The 14,171-nt window shown below is 45.2% G+C and overlaps 1 protein-coding gene and 1 long non-coding RNA gene across 2 annotated transcripts; one reads left to right on the forward strand and one right to left on the reverse strand.

The window, feature by feature from the left end:
* Positions 1-2,987: 2,987 nt before the first annotated feature.
* Positions 2,988-11,329, reverse strand: kcnk4b (potassium channel, subfamily K, member 4b). The gene is made up of 8 exons (XM_076020239.1): positions 11,074-11,329; positions 8,991-9,102; positions 8,478-8,754; positions 6,455-6,569; positions 6,214-6,374; positions 5,934-6,120; positions 4,245-4,384; positions 2,988-4,150 (listed from the first exon to the last, which is right to left on the reverse strand). Exons 3-8 carry the CDS (start codon positions 8,664-8,666, stop codon positions 3,494-3,496), a joined length of 1,449 nt encoding a protein of 482 aa, XP_075876354.1. The 5' UTR covers positions 8,667-8,754; positions 8,991-9,102; positions 11,074-11,329; the 3' UTR covers positions 2,988-3,493.
* LOC142884538 (uncharacterized) lies at positions 5,449-7,455 on the forward strand. The gene is made up of 2 exons (XR_012926179.1): positions 5,449-6,100; positions 6,217-7,455. It is a non-coding gene; the product is annotated as an uncharacterized LOC142884538 (long non-coding RNA).
* Positions 11,330-14,171: the final 2,842 nt, after the last annotated feature.

Here is a 14,171-nt window from a genome sequence, read left to right on the forward strand (position 1 = left end):
TAGTCTCTTCAGCAATAATATTAATAATTTGAAAAGAATGGCTAAAATCTAATCCTGCATTTACTGTGCGCGCGTCTCGCCGTGGTTAGGATCGTATAAGCGCGGCCGGGGAGCTCGGGACAGTGCGTTGCCGAGGCGCGCTCACGAGAAGGGGAGGGCGGGCGGTGGGGGGTGTAAAACTGACGGCAGTGTCACTGCGACCTTGAAGCAAGGTCATGGAGTCTGTGCTGCAGACACTGCAATTCTGCGGGGCTGCATCATACTGGTGCAGAGTCCGCATTATCACCCGCTTTAGTGGAGGCATGAGCAGTGTCGTGCCGTGTCATCTTTATTCTCTCAAAGAGCCCGGAGATGGGGTTTTTGCAACCAAAATGCCAAAGTCTTGATTTACTGCATTGTGTTATAAGTACAGCTGGTACAGCTGTCCCACACGTGACAAAGTGGAGTCTCAGTGTGGAGCTGAGGAGGAGGAGGAGGAGGGACACACCACAGGATGCCAGCTGAGGTCCCATAGGTGCTCCTTAACAGCGGGTCCATGACCTCGGACAGGTGTCACCCAATATGCTACATGAATGCTAAAGCAAACACTTTGGCTGCGCACACAAATAGCTGTGGGCAAGCGTCAGTGATGGAGGACAATCTTCACCAATTCCCTTGATTACACTGGCATGAGTTATCTCAGGATTGTTTTTTAGAGTTGGCTTTCACTTGCCTGATTTAAAAAAATATATGTCTTTAAAATGTATTGACCTACATTTTCTATGTTTAGGGTCTTATTGGGTCAGATTGTTATGGTCCTGTGGAGCAGCTTCACACTACAACTCAGAATAAAGCATACTTAGCCTTATGTTTCCAGCCTCTGCGTGGCAAGAAAATAAAAATGTAAATGAGCTTCTTTTTTTTTTTTTAGATGTTCCCACCTTCTACATATTTAGAAAGAAGGTCAGACAAAGCGCCAAATGTGCTTTCAACACCTGGTCTTTCTTTCCTGACATGGCAAAATTCAGATTCCCAAAGATGAAGAGATGAAGAGAAGTGAGTTAGTGCACACTTTTTTGGAAAACTGAAAGGGGAAAAGTATGGGCTTTTCTCATTGTAGTTAGTTCACTGACTGTCAAGGCACAGTTTATATTGTTCAAAAGGAGTGGTGAAGTCATTTCTTTATGATGGGACCTTAAAGTCTCATTTAAATGGAACTGAGAAGCAAGTATTGTTACACTAGAAATCCAACACGCATTACTTGAGAATGTTTAATGGCACACATTAGGGAGGATCAGAACCTAGAAACAAGTAACACTCATCCAAGTGTCCTCTTTCCCCCTCCACTATACATCATATATGATGTGCTCTGACAATGACGTCATCACTGCTGTCAGCGTTTTTTAAAGCAAAAAAAAAAAAGGGGGGGGGGGGGGGGTCTGTATTTTTTCCTTATCACTAGGTCAGGAGTGGAGTCAATGTCACCAGTACACACACCACTTCCTCCCAGCAATACCAGTTATTTCCCCCCTAGTGGCCGCCCAGGGGAACCACAGCTGTAGTGATGACGTTACAACAGCTGTGAGCGTGTCCTCCAGTGAAAGGTCACCCACTGCCAAGGCACATCATTGCTGTCAAATGACTTCCTGATTGCGATTCCAGAACGCTGCCTTTGCCTTTTTTCTGACCACACGTCAAGCAGGGAAGTGTCAGTTTTCTATACGTGCTATAATTATTCCTCTGCTTTTACACGCCTCCTTGTTATTCACCACACCATCACATAATCGTGGCGGAAAACGGCAGCTCATTATTAGATTAATTTCATCCTGTTGTATTAGTTACCGAAAGTTTAAATCTAAGATAATAAATTCTTAGCTGTAAATATGGGTTTTTATAAATTCAATCTGTAACTGCCAGAATGAGCAAAGTGTGTCACGGTGCGCCATCTGCTGGAGGGATTTATTATTATTATTTTATTTTTTTGTCTGTTACTCCAATGGCCTCTCCTTAAATTGGCAGGAGATACTGCAAGTTGAAACTAAAACATCTTGATAAACGTGTTTACGTGTATTTAGGAATAAAACCCCTCAATCCCACATTCTTTCAGAATACAGAGGAGACAAAGAATAAAAGAGCAGCTGTCACGATTTTGATGCAGCTCCATGTTTGCCCTTGGTACCATTCTCAAGCATGGAGCAGTCATATAGAGTTTCAAGCTGCATGTTACTTACATGGGCCACGAAAGAGTGAAAGGACGTACTAAACTGTCTACTTGAAAATTCCAAGAAGGCAGCTGTCAAACAAGTGGTTCTCAAAACACGTTATTACTATAGTGCATTCCAGAACCTTAGAGCCTCTAACAGCCTTTACTTGTCTACTCCTTGTTCGCAAGAGTTAAAGGCATCAGGAATGTTATTTCTGTCTTCCTTCTGACTTCTTAGTCATAATGTCATGATGTCTCAATGTTGTCCTCTCTTAGTCATCAGGGTCACAGTTTATCTGCTAAGAGATATATCTATATTCCCATTTGGGTGTACTATCGTAGGTTCTTTTAAACATGCCTGATTTTGTTTTTTCATTAAGTGAATTTCTCCAAGGAATAGCTAACTTATTACGTTTTCCAATGTGCTGCGGGCGACATGATGGTGCAGCAGTTGGCACTGTTGTCTGACAGCAAAAAGGTCAAGAGTTCAGTTTCTGGACTTGGGGCCTTTGTGTGTGTAGTTTGCTCGTTCTCCCTGTGTGGGTTCTCTCCAGGCATCCCGGCTTCCTATGACAGTCCAAAACTATTCACATCAGGCTAATAAGAAATCTACATTGGTCATTTTGTGAGTGCAAGTGATTCTGATCCTGTTTTACACTGTAACTGACTGTGAAGCAAAAATAAGACCCAATATTTCAATGATGATACTTAAAATATATAAATGAATATTACACAAAACACAATTAAAGACTCTTAGCTCACAGGTTAGAGTAATGCATTGGTTGAAAGAAACGTTGAAGTGGAGTGGTTTTCCTTCAAATTTTTATTGTGCACTATATGCAGAAGAGTATCTGATGTGCAAGTGTAGTATACAGTGAGTGTACTTATGAACAAATCATACCAAACAATGTGAAAATAACTTCTTTAATAGCAATGGTAGGCCTGTCTCCGAGCAAAGGAGCCTCCCTTTCTCGTCGCCTTAAGCAGTAGCATCCAGCTGCAGGCTCGGTGGAAGCAGTTTCAGGCACCTCGCAGTTGCTGCATTCGTATTTTACGCCAGCAGGGGGCAGTAAATCCTTGCTGAAGAGAGAAGAAACGGGGCCACTGGCTTAACCACCATGCTCGCTTGAAATCATATTTTCTTCTCACATGCTAAAAGCATTAAATGCAAACCACAAGTGGTGAAGGTATCGACAGCAAGTTTTGGTCAAGCGGATAGGTGCAATAATGAATGACTGCATCGGGAACATGTTGCACATCATTTCACTCGGTCTCTTGCAATAAGGCAAAGCTTGTGGTTATCGATAGGGCTCAGGCCTGCGGCTGCACAGCTGGAACTGGTTTGGGGTTTCCGTTGTGTTTCTTCTTCTCGTGGTTGGAGCGACTGGCTTTGGGGCTTCTGGGGCTTCTGGGTCTTCTGGAGATTCTGGGGCTTCTGGAGATTCTGGGGCTTCTGGAGATTCTGGGGCTTCTGGGTGGAACAGGTTTTCTGTGGCGCCTCCTCTTGGCGTACCGAGACCGTGTATTGTTGTCTTGGACCATATCCTGCAGAAGATCCAAGTGCAGTTTACCACTCTGAGTGTCTGAAGACTCATCAATAAAGGCCAGGTTTTCCCCAAAGTAGTCCAGAGGCTGAGACAAGTGGGGATCACGAGGAGTCTCCGAAGTCTTTTCTTCGAGCACTTGGTCCGACTGAGTTGCCCGAGAGTCTGTTTCTGACTCGGAGCCCGAATCACTGGTGTAAGATGAAGTGCTGTAAGATCCAGAGCCCGTCTGGCTCCCGGCAGGATCTTCTTTCCCCTCAGCATCGCCCGTCCCTGCACTATGACCGTGGCCGCGAGCGCCATGTCGTCTCTTTCGCCGACGCCGTTTGAAGGGGTCGTCGATCCTTCCTGCAATTCGGAAATCCACCGACATGTTCTGGATGTTTTGGGTCCAGTCGGTGGCATGAGCTCGAAGGCCCTCCATCTGTCAGGAAGACAGGAGACAAAAACCACAGGTGTACGGAGAGGAAGTAAGCCGGGGACGTGAAATGGTAAAGCAGCCACAAGGAGAGAAATACCTCAGCTCTGGTCTTCTTTGAAAGAACTCGAAGCCAGTTGCCAATCATGGTCAGGATGGAGGCAAAGTAGGCGAGACCCAGTAAGATCCAGAACCACACAAGGGGTTTGTACCAGCTGTCATTACCATCGTTCCCAGAACCTTCAAGAAAATGAAGACATGTGTCAAAGGGTAGAAAGGGTAGATAGAGGCAACCCGCCCAGCCATCCATCCATCATCCATCCATCCATCCATCCATCCATCCAGTCATCATCCATCCAGCCATCATCCATCCATCCAGTCATCATCCATCCATCCATCATCCATCCATCCAGTCATCATCCATCCAGCCATCATTCATCCATCCAGTCATCATCCATCCATCCATCCATCCATCCAGTCATCATCCATCCAGCCATCATCCATCCATCCAGTCATCATCCATCCATCCATCATCCATCCATCCAGTCATCATCCATCCATCCAGTCATCATCCATCATCCATCCATCCAGTCATCATCTATCCAGTCATCATCCATCCATCCATCCAGTCATCATCCATCCATCCATCCAGTCATCATCCATCCATCCAGTCATCATCCATCCATCCAGCCATCATCCATCCATCCAGTCATCATCCATCATCCATCCATCCAGTCATCATCCATCATCCATCCATCCAGTCTTCATCCATCCAGTCATCATCCATCCATCATCCATCCATCCAGTCATCATCTATCCATCCATCATCCATCCAGTCATCATCTATCCATCCATCATCCATCCATCCATCATCCATCATCCATCCAGCCATCATCCATCCAGCCATCATCCATCCATCCATCCAGTCATCATCTATCCATCCATCATCCATCCATCCATCATCCATCCATCCATCCATCCATCATCCATCCATCCATCCAGTCATCATCCATGCATCATCCATCCATCATCCATCCATCCATCCATCCAGTCATCATCTATCCAGTCATCATCCATCCATCCATCCAGTCATCATCCATCCATCCATCCATCCATCCAGCCAGCCAGCCATCATCCATCCATCATCCATCCAGCGATCATCCATCCATCCATCCATCCATCCAGCCAACCAGCCAGCCAGCCAGCCAGCCAGCCCGCCATCATCCATCCATCCATCCATCCATCCATCCATCCATCCATCATTCATCCATTGTTCCTTCAATGCTTGTCTGTGAAGTAACACGCTGAAGTACATTAATCAATCAATACCTCATCTCATAGGAAAAACAAAAACCCTGAATTATTCATGATGTAAATGAAAACTGTCTGCGCTAAATGTACCTGATGCATTGCGACTGACAGTGTTATTCATGCGCAGTAATTAAGACCAGCAACTTACCTTTTAAAAAAATCAATAAAGTACAGAAAAAAATGAGGACACGGAAAAGTGTTATCAGCGAACAGCCCAAACTTGAGCTACATTTAAGAAAATGTGAAGCCAAGTGCCCCAACGGTTATTATTTATCTATTCAGTGACAAATGATTTGCACATTCATATCTAAATGGAATTCATTTTTTAGATGAATATCTTATCAAAACCAAGTGTTACTATTGATGTTTTGCTCGATCATTATTGTTTGTTGTTACGTCTTGGTCATATGCATGAATTCACTTTTGACTTCCTTGATGACACGTTAAGAGACAACCAGGTTTGTTTAGCGTCGCATACCTGCGACATAGTCACCAAAGCCCACCGTGGTTAGTGTGATGACCACAAAGTAGGCTGACTCCAGAAGAGACCACTTTTCCACCTCCTGGAAAACAAAAATAGGCAGTGCAACAAAGAGCAGGCAGCCCAGCAGGATGGACAAGACGGCCGAGATGACTCGCACGATGGTTGGACTCACTCGCCATTTCTGCAAAGTGCAAAAAAGCAAATAGGCACATCAACAATTTGAACAAGTAAAAATGTGTTTGCTTTGTTTGTTTTTGTCTGTGTCTCATCCTACCAGGAAGAGAGTCTCTATTTTGGCAACAGTTTTTCTCAGCCCAGTTCCCAGGTGGTCTCCGACCCCAGCCAGCAAGATACCAAACAGTGGGATACCAACCAGTGCGTAGAAAATACAGAACAGCTGCCCGCCTTCTGTCTTAGGGGAGGTGTTTCCGAAACCTGGACGTGAGACAAGAGTTGATCAGTCGCTGAGTGGAAAAGAGAAAGACTCCAGGGCATCTGTCTCATGGCGGACCCACCAATGGTTGTGATGATTGTCCCTGAGAAGAAGAAGGCACTGGCCAGATCCCACTGACTGACGAAAGTGAAGTTGCTGGCAGGGTCCACGCCCGCACCCACGACCTCCATCACTTCCTGGAATTAGGCGACGGACAGACAATTCATTGTTTACTGTGTGAAATCTTGAAGAAACCAACATATTCACAGGACCAACTGCAGATCTGCTGAGGCTTGATTAGCTGATGGCAGTACGTTAGGGTAACTGGCCTTGATAGAGGTCCTGCAATGTGCAAAACGCTCACTTTCTGCATCAGCAGCTGGAAGTGAGCAAAAGTGACACAGCGACTGATGATGCACAAGTGCAACGGTTCTGCTCCGCCCCCAGTCTATTGAACCGCTGCCTGCCCAGCAAATTTAATTCCCGGAGCTAATTATCCTTTTCGTTGCTGTTTATAGACCCAAAGACATTTGTGAATTTCTATTTATATTATGTATATAAGACAGAGGGAAAGTTATCTGTACTTACCAAGACTTTATTGTACTGTAATCACAGACAAACAGCTGTGTGTGTGCGTGCCGAGTGAATGAAAGTAATAATGTCGTGACCTCCGAGCTAAAGGCTTGAACGTCAGCATCATTTTGGATGAGCGAGGCCTCAAACCGTGTGTTCAATGGTGAACATGTTCAAATTTATAAATCATCTATTCGATGCTAATGCTATGAACCTCTATGGATTTGGACTCACCCATTCAGTCTTTCCTAATCAGTGGAAATAATCAAATAACAAACAGGAGGCACCATTTACTTGTGTCACATCCTTAAATCCAATTACAGATAATTACAGATGTCAGCCTGTATATTAATAGAATAATTGCTGGGCCAAAAGAGCAGCTCTGAACTTTTATTCAGGTGAAACAAAACACTGTGGGATTTCAGCAAAGCAGCAGCGGCAGCACAAAAACCTTTTGTGAAGAAACAGATGAATCCGACAAAAGAAATTACATAAATGCACTGCATTGTCCATCTGTTTGGTATCCTTTTGATTGTGTGCTGTCTTTATTGTTAATGTTTCATGTTTAGCTGTGTTGCAACCCTATTTGTGTATTTTGTTGTTGTTGTTGCTTTTTAAAACGTTTTGTTTAGCAGAGCTCCACCTCTAGTGGCGCCTGGCATGTTGGACTCATGTTGGGCTCTTGAGGAGTGGTTATAATCCATTACAACCAATACTGGAAAAGCTCCATTACTGAGTTCTTCCAATATTTCAACGGCAAAAGCTCCACTTTCTAATATAACTTGCAACTAATGGCAATTTTGCTACTTAACCTAATGTCTTCAGGAGACTTTAAAGCAGAGGCATTGCAAGTAAAATCATCCTAACCCTGCACTATTTTGTGCAACATCATTGGCCTTATTTGTATGGTTCTGGCACTGAATTTTGTCATCTCCAAGCTGTTTTGGTGGTTGCCAACATGAGGAGTGACTGCCTTAATGGCTTCAGCATTAATTAATAATCCATTCCAAAAAAAAAAAAGCACAATGTATTAATGCAATGAAATATCAATCACAGCTTCTCCTGCACAAAGGGTTGTGGGTTGCTGGAGCTTTGGGGAGAAGGTGGGCTAACATCCTGGACGAGTCACCAGTTTATCGCAGGGCCACATAGGGACAAACAACTCTTCACACCTATGGACAATTGAGATTTGCTTATGTGTATTTCTTTCCACGTGGGAGAAAACTGAGAAGTGAGAAGAGAAGCGACCAACAGGGAGAACAAACTCCAGAAAGCCTCTGGGTGGAAATAAAACCATAGACCATCTAAAAATACTTTAATTTGAGCCAAAAGGCAGTTTGAGTCTTGAGGCTGTGATGTGACACTAATATGATGAAGGCCAGAACACAAGAGGAAGAGCTGCTCTCACAGCTAGTGATGTCACAGCCACTGGATTATAAAGACAAAGTAAAGCAAGGCAGCTAAATCTCCCCAAACAGCTGTAGGTCAGTTTGCTTCTCCGTCTAAATGAAGTGAAATAAACTCTCGGTTACCTCGATGAGATCCTGCAGGTTCTGTGGGCCGATGCACGTAAAGTTCAACAGGAAGTTCCGCCGCAGGTCCTGCAGCTGGATGTATTTGTCCTCCTCTTGCTGAGCCTCCAGGGCGCGGAACACCACGGCCCCCAGCACCAGGTAGAGCAGCACCCCGGTGAGGATGGCCAGCACCGTGGAGCAGCGCATGGTGACGCCTCCGCTCAGTCCGAACGCCGACTCCTGGTTCTCCTTGCCCGCCTCGGAGCCGTTGTGGCCCAACGCCCAGCTGCTGCAGCTGAAAACACGAGCGAGCGCTGAGACATGAGAGTTTCATATGCAACCGCAGCGCCTCGCTGCATCCCCGGACTTGCACACGTCTGCGACAGTCCACCGGCTTGCAGGAGGCATTAAAGGCCACATTAGTGCATTACCTCGCCACAGACGCACAGTAAACGCAGCCCATGTGAACCGGCTGCGCTGTGTGCATTGACTCACTGGCACACATGCATCCGACCATTGGTTTGAACTCACTTGCTGGTCCGCTTTCGTCTTTTCCAGCCCTTCTTCTCCCTGGCTTTGAGGATGGAGTCCCTGGAGCCGTAGCTGGGGATGCCGTCCCCTTCACACTCAGAGGGAGGCGACACTAGGTGGGAATAAAACACACGTTTTCTTCAGGAAATCAGGTGTTCAAATCATTACGCTGGAGGTTTGAAAGGAGAAAAGAGCAGCGAATCCCAGAACACAGGCCCGTTGCGGTCAAATTCTGTAGAGTCGGATGATCAAGGAGCAGCATGATTTGCAATACAACACTTTTTGGATGCCAGCCACCTGATAGAGGGAAAAAGGGCATCAGTATTATAGACTTTTTTTGACAAGTAAGCCGTCAGGCAATAATTGACCACACGAATGAGGGTGTGGGACACACATGTTGCTAAAGAAAATAGAAGATATGAGATTCTGAATGAAACTAGATCATCATGTGCTGCTGGTGTTCGATATAAGCACAGAATAAATAGTGTGTGAGTCAGTGAACATCTGCGCTCATGTAATAAATGGTTAGGTTGAGTCAAGTCTTAGTTATGTCACACAAAAATCACAACCATAGTGACAAGAGGATGGACGAGAGAGACTGTTTGGTGCCCGTTAACAACCAAGAGACTTTTTCACAGCTACACATCAGATCACAACTTGGGATTGTTCGACTTCGTAAAGTTAAAGGCATTAAAAGGATTTTCCAATCTCCATCCATTCAAAACTACCCTGATGTTGTGATAACGTCAGAGAGACAGAGGCGTTATTTCAGAAGAGACGGCCGGTGCGTTGTGATGATGTTGGATATTTGTCTGCACCTGCCGCCATTTACTTTTTAACCAACTTGGGACTGCCATGTCATGGCAGTGATTACAAAGGCCCAACAACACCTGTATGGTCTCAGGTGCCTGACGCAAACACCATCAGGAACTTTTACAGAGGCACAATAGAGAGCCTCCTGACAAGCAGCTTCACAGCCTGGACCACAGGGCGATGAGGAGGGCTCTTGGCACTGCCAGGAACATCACTGGGTGTGAGCTGCCCAGTCTGGGGGACCTCTACACTCAGCGTTGCCTCAACAAGTCCCTGAGGATAACTGAAGACCCCACCCGCCCCCAGAAAGGGCTGTTCTCCCCTCTGAAGTCGAAAAGAGTGACGGGATACACGATGCTCCCGAGGAAGAGTTTGTTTCCACAAACCACCAGACTGATAAATGACAGTACCATGTAATGTGCAATCACTCTTTGCACCTTGCACTGTGTTTTACTATTCATTGAATGTTTGAATTGTCAGTGTCTTTGAGTGTTTTTTTTAGGTCTCATGGCTCTCAGGGTTTTATCATGTATTTCCATCATGTTTTTTCTTCTTATCGTATTGGAGCTCCCGTGTGTAAGTTTTTCACATGTATGCACCTAAACAGTGCAACTAAGTGACAAATAAAAGTGAATCTGAATCTGAATCTACTCACTCACTAGATAGACTGAGTGAGCGAGCCAAAGTTAGAAATAACAAACCTGACAGTTTTAAAGCTCAGTGGCAGCAGTTCTTCAGCCAGCGGATCCTTTATGTTTTCCGCTCTCCTCCATTAAGGCAATGAGCTGTCACACGGTGACAGCGACACTTGCTCCTGATGTTATCAGATGGGCGACAAAATTGTGGGTAACGGTGTGTGTAAAAAAGACTGCCTAAAATACTGAAATCTTTGTGGAAAAACCCATGAAAAGGAGCAGTTCATCCTTAGTGGTCAAATCACACATTCTGGTGAGCATGCAGGGGTTCATCACCGCGTTAGCAGGATTACTGCATGTTCAGACTCGTGAGGATGAATCGAGCACACCGACTAGACAAGACACATTATACAAACTCATCTAATATGCAATCGCTTTTGGGTTGGACACAGATTACTCAATAAGAGGAAACTGCATTAAGTGCAAACAAAGCTGCCGCTGGAACCCAGTCAAAGCCAGAGTGATGATCTTTTATCGCCACTTAGAGTCCGTAAGACACACAGACGGCAGGCAGTCCAGTGTGTCTGAGTGTGTGAGTGTGTGCATGTGTGTGTGCGTGCGTGTGAGCAGCTCACCTCAGAATGGGAGATCATGAGAACCCTGAGTGGCAGTCCTCCAGTGCGGAGTGTTGCATGAGTAGCAGTCAGCTGCAGGCAGGAGTGTGTGTCTGTGTGCGTGAGAGAGTCTGAGTGGATGTGTGTCCGAGCGTGGGCGAGGAGGGAGGCTGCTGGCTGCCTCGCGCCGTGCAAATAAAAGACACTCCATCAGAGCGACTTCAGGAAGGAAGACGTGAAGCAGGAGGAGGTTTCAGGTTTTGCCAGTGATGCTCACGCCTGCTTTGTCTGTAGTCCTTCACATCTCTGCGTGTTGGTCAGGATCCACGGGATCAATACCAGCAGATTTACTGTGGTCCTGCTGGTCCCGAGCTGCAGACTTGGCAAACTCAGCCACTCACCACCCTCCTCCCAACTCTGCCCCGCTTCTTCATCAGGGGTGAACGCCCTCAGCGTTCTCTCTCATCCCTCTCTGTGAGATGTGATCGTGTGTGTTTTTCTCTATTTTTGATGTCGAGTGTCTGTGGTTTTCACTGTGCTCTCTGTAAGCAGGACGCTGATATGCCCACCAAACTGTTCACTGAGGACCCCATCTTGTTCAAGTGGAGGAGGTGGAACTCTGTCAGACTTCAGCCTGACAGAAAGTCAAGAACTCAATTGAAAATACACATAGGTCCGAGACATTATGTCTCTGTGGAAACATGGAAGTTGTCCTTCAGGGTTCGGTATCTGTTCAGTCTGCAAACAGATATCATACGCGTCTCTGCCAATCGATTGAAATGAAAATTTGATCCTGAGAAAACATCTAGTCTTATTTTTTTTGTCATGAAGTAATGTGAAAACTAAAGGTGGCAGCAAAGACAGATAGAGGAAGAAGAGCAACAATAGGCTCATTGTTGATTTAAAAAACAACTGAAACTGCCAGGCAACATCACTGTTCGTAACCAGATAGAAGCTGATAGAAAGTCACTCAAAACCTGAGTGGTCATCTGGGAGACAGAACAAAAGTGCCGAAAGGTGAGGACAGCAACAATGACAAAAAATAAATATATAACTGCAGGATGCAGGATGGAATCAGTAAGTCCATTCTGCATTCCTGCAGAATTTGATCTATTTTAATGCACTCACCAACTCAACTGTAAAATACACTTCCCTCAATTTGGCCTGAATGATCGCTGCCCAGTTTCACAAGAGCGGTAAAACTGCCACAGTAATAATGGCGTCTTATGACTGCTGCATGTAAAATGATTTGCAGTTCTATGTCAAAGTGAGATTTTCATCTCGCAGTGCTTGTAAGATCAGGCGGAACCAGTCTGGCCGTTTTGCTGCGTCGTCAAGCCTACATTTTCACATACATTATTTCATTATTGCATCTAAAACACAAACACTGTCTGTACGACTCACAATCATCTTCTAATTATTTGTGTTTTAACCACCTTGAAATCTATATCTAGCTCCTGTACTCACACATGAATGAAATGAAAAAATGAAGACTCCTTACTTTTCGCTGGTCAGTTCCTTCAGTGCCGCTCAGTTGAAAGTATAAAAGTGGAATAACAGCGGGTCCTCCCGGTGAGGAGATATTAGCGAGAGGCGTTTGAAGACATCACAGCAGTGATGTCCATCTAAGAAGAGTCCACACTCGAACAACACGCTAAAATTGATTGACCAGTGATAATAAGCGTACTTGCAATTAGGCAAAGGAAGGTGGAGGTAAACAAAGGAGAGGGAGGCGGGGGGGTCAGGCTGTGTGTGTGTGTGTGTGTGTGTGTGTGTGTGTGTGTGTGTGTGTTGGGGGGGTTGGGGGGGGACGCTTTAACCCGCCGCTATTATGAGCACTTTATTTTCAATTAGGGCCTCTTGCATCTCCTGTAAGCACACTTTCTGCCGTTTTTGATGATACAGGCTTCTCGGACTGGAAATTGATTGGGCGGCTCACGTCTGCAACTTTGCTCATTTAATGGAAGATGCACTTTTCAGAAGACACAAAGAATGTGGGTCGTGTGCGCACATATTTTGAGAGATTCGTGTAAGGTGACGTTTACACAGTGAACTTCTTTCATTTCTCGTGCGTTAACCTGCAAAACTAAGGCTGACATCAGGTTAACACAGGATCGAACAGTGACAACATTACGACTCGAATATTCATCCTCCATTGTAAAGTTGTCCCAAACACTCTCCAATGGACAGCGAACGACCAACCACAGTCCAAATACAATCAACATTGCCGAAATATGTGCCAGAACTGCTGCTGTAGCCTTAGTAACAAAAGTGTTTAGTATGGCACATGTGGACTTTTCCCATCAAGTCAGCTGCTAACTTGTGCAACTGTGGCTGGATGCAGAGTCAATATTGTTTTGGAATGATTTCTACCTCAGAGTTTGCATCACAAGTGTGACATTGCAAATGAAAAATAAATCTCTATCAATGTTGTATGGAGCCTCTAAGCAGAGTGTGGTTAGTACGTATTTCATTCATTTTTTTTCTTCTGACCATTATGGACAACAGATATTTATCCTTAACCGGTTAACCGGCTTCGGCCACTCCTCACATCTAGGTTAATAACATCCCATAATTAAAAATTTTCTCCCCAGTATTAACTTGGGAGAGTTCCTGCACACCCTCACAGGTGTTCTCATCCGTCTGGGCGCCTTTATCAAACTAGGAAGCCTGAGAGAGATGTTCAGTACCGCCTCATCGATTTGCAGAGGAATTCACTTCAGAATCTAATTTATTGGCTTGCGCTCCAGCAAAGCTTTTATGATGTGAGAGGAAATCCACCCAACCAGTGAGCGTGTAAAGTAAGACTTAAATAGATTAATCAGAGACTGGAATGTGTGGAAGGTGCAGGGAAGGAGTCCAGATATCCATCTTTTAAAACATCATCAGATCAAGGAGTCCCACTCACACAGGAAGTGGAGGCCTGTTGGCGGCGGAAACATTTCAATTGACAATGTTTCATGTGTCAGGACTGCATCGCAAAATTGCAAATTTGATAAAGAAACGTGTGCAGCGACTGCCTGTAAAATGTTGTTTGGCTGAAGGCAGCAGCAGTTGTGCTAATGAGAAACTGCAGATACACTAGTGCCATTCATACAGCTCATTAGGTTTATTAAGTG

Source organism: Nelusetta ayraudi, unplaced genomic scaffold, assembly GCF_046127955.1.
Source record: "Nelusetta ayraudi isolate G7.1 ecotype Tasmania unplaced genomic scaffold, CSIRO-AGI_Nayr_v1 ptg000011l, whole genome shotgun sequence".
Lineage (NCBI taxonomy): Eukaryota > Metazoa > Chordata > Actinopteri > Tetraodontiformes > Monacanthidae > Nelusetta > Nelusetta ayraudi.

Bases quoted from the DNA above. Each gene is read 5' to 3' on its own strand.
- kcnk4b (XM_076020239.1), bottom strand. From the start codon at position 8,666: ATGCGCTGCTCCACGGTGCTGGCCATCCTCACCGGGGTGCTGCTCTAC. The intron at 6,570-8,477 runs GTAACCGAGAGT...GCCTAATTCCAG, and splicing joins ACCTGCAGGATCTCATCGAG to GAAGTGATGGAGGTCGTGGG. The intron at 6,375-6,454 runs GTGGGTCCGCCA...TCTCACGTCCAG, and splicing joins GACAATCATCACAACCATTG to GTTTCGGAAACACCTCCCCT.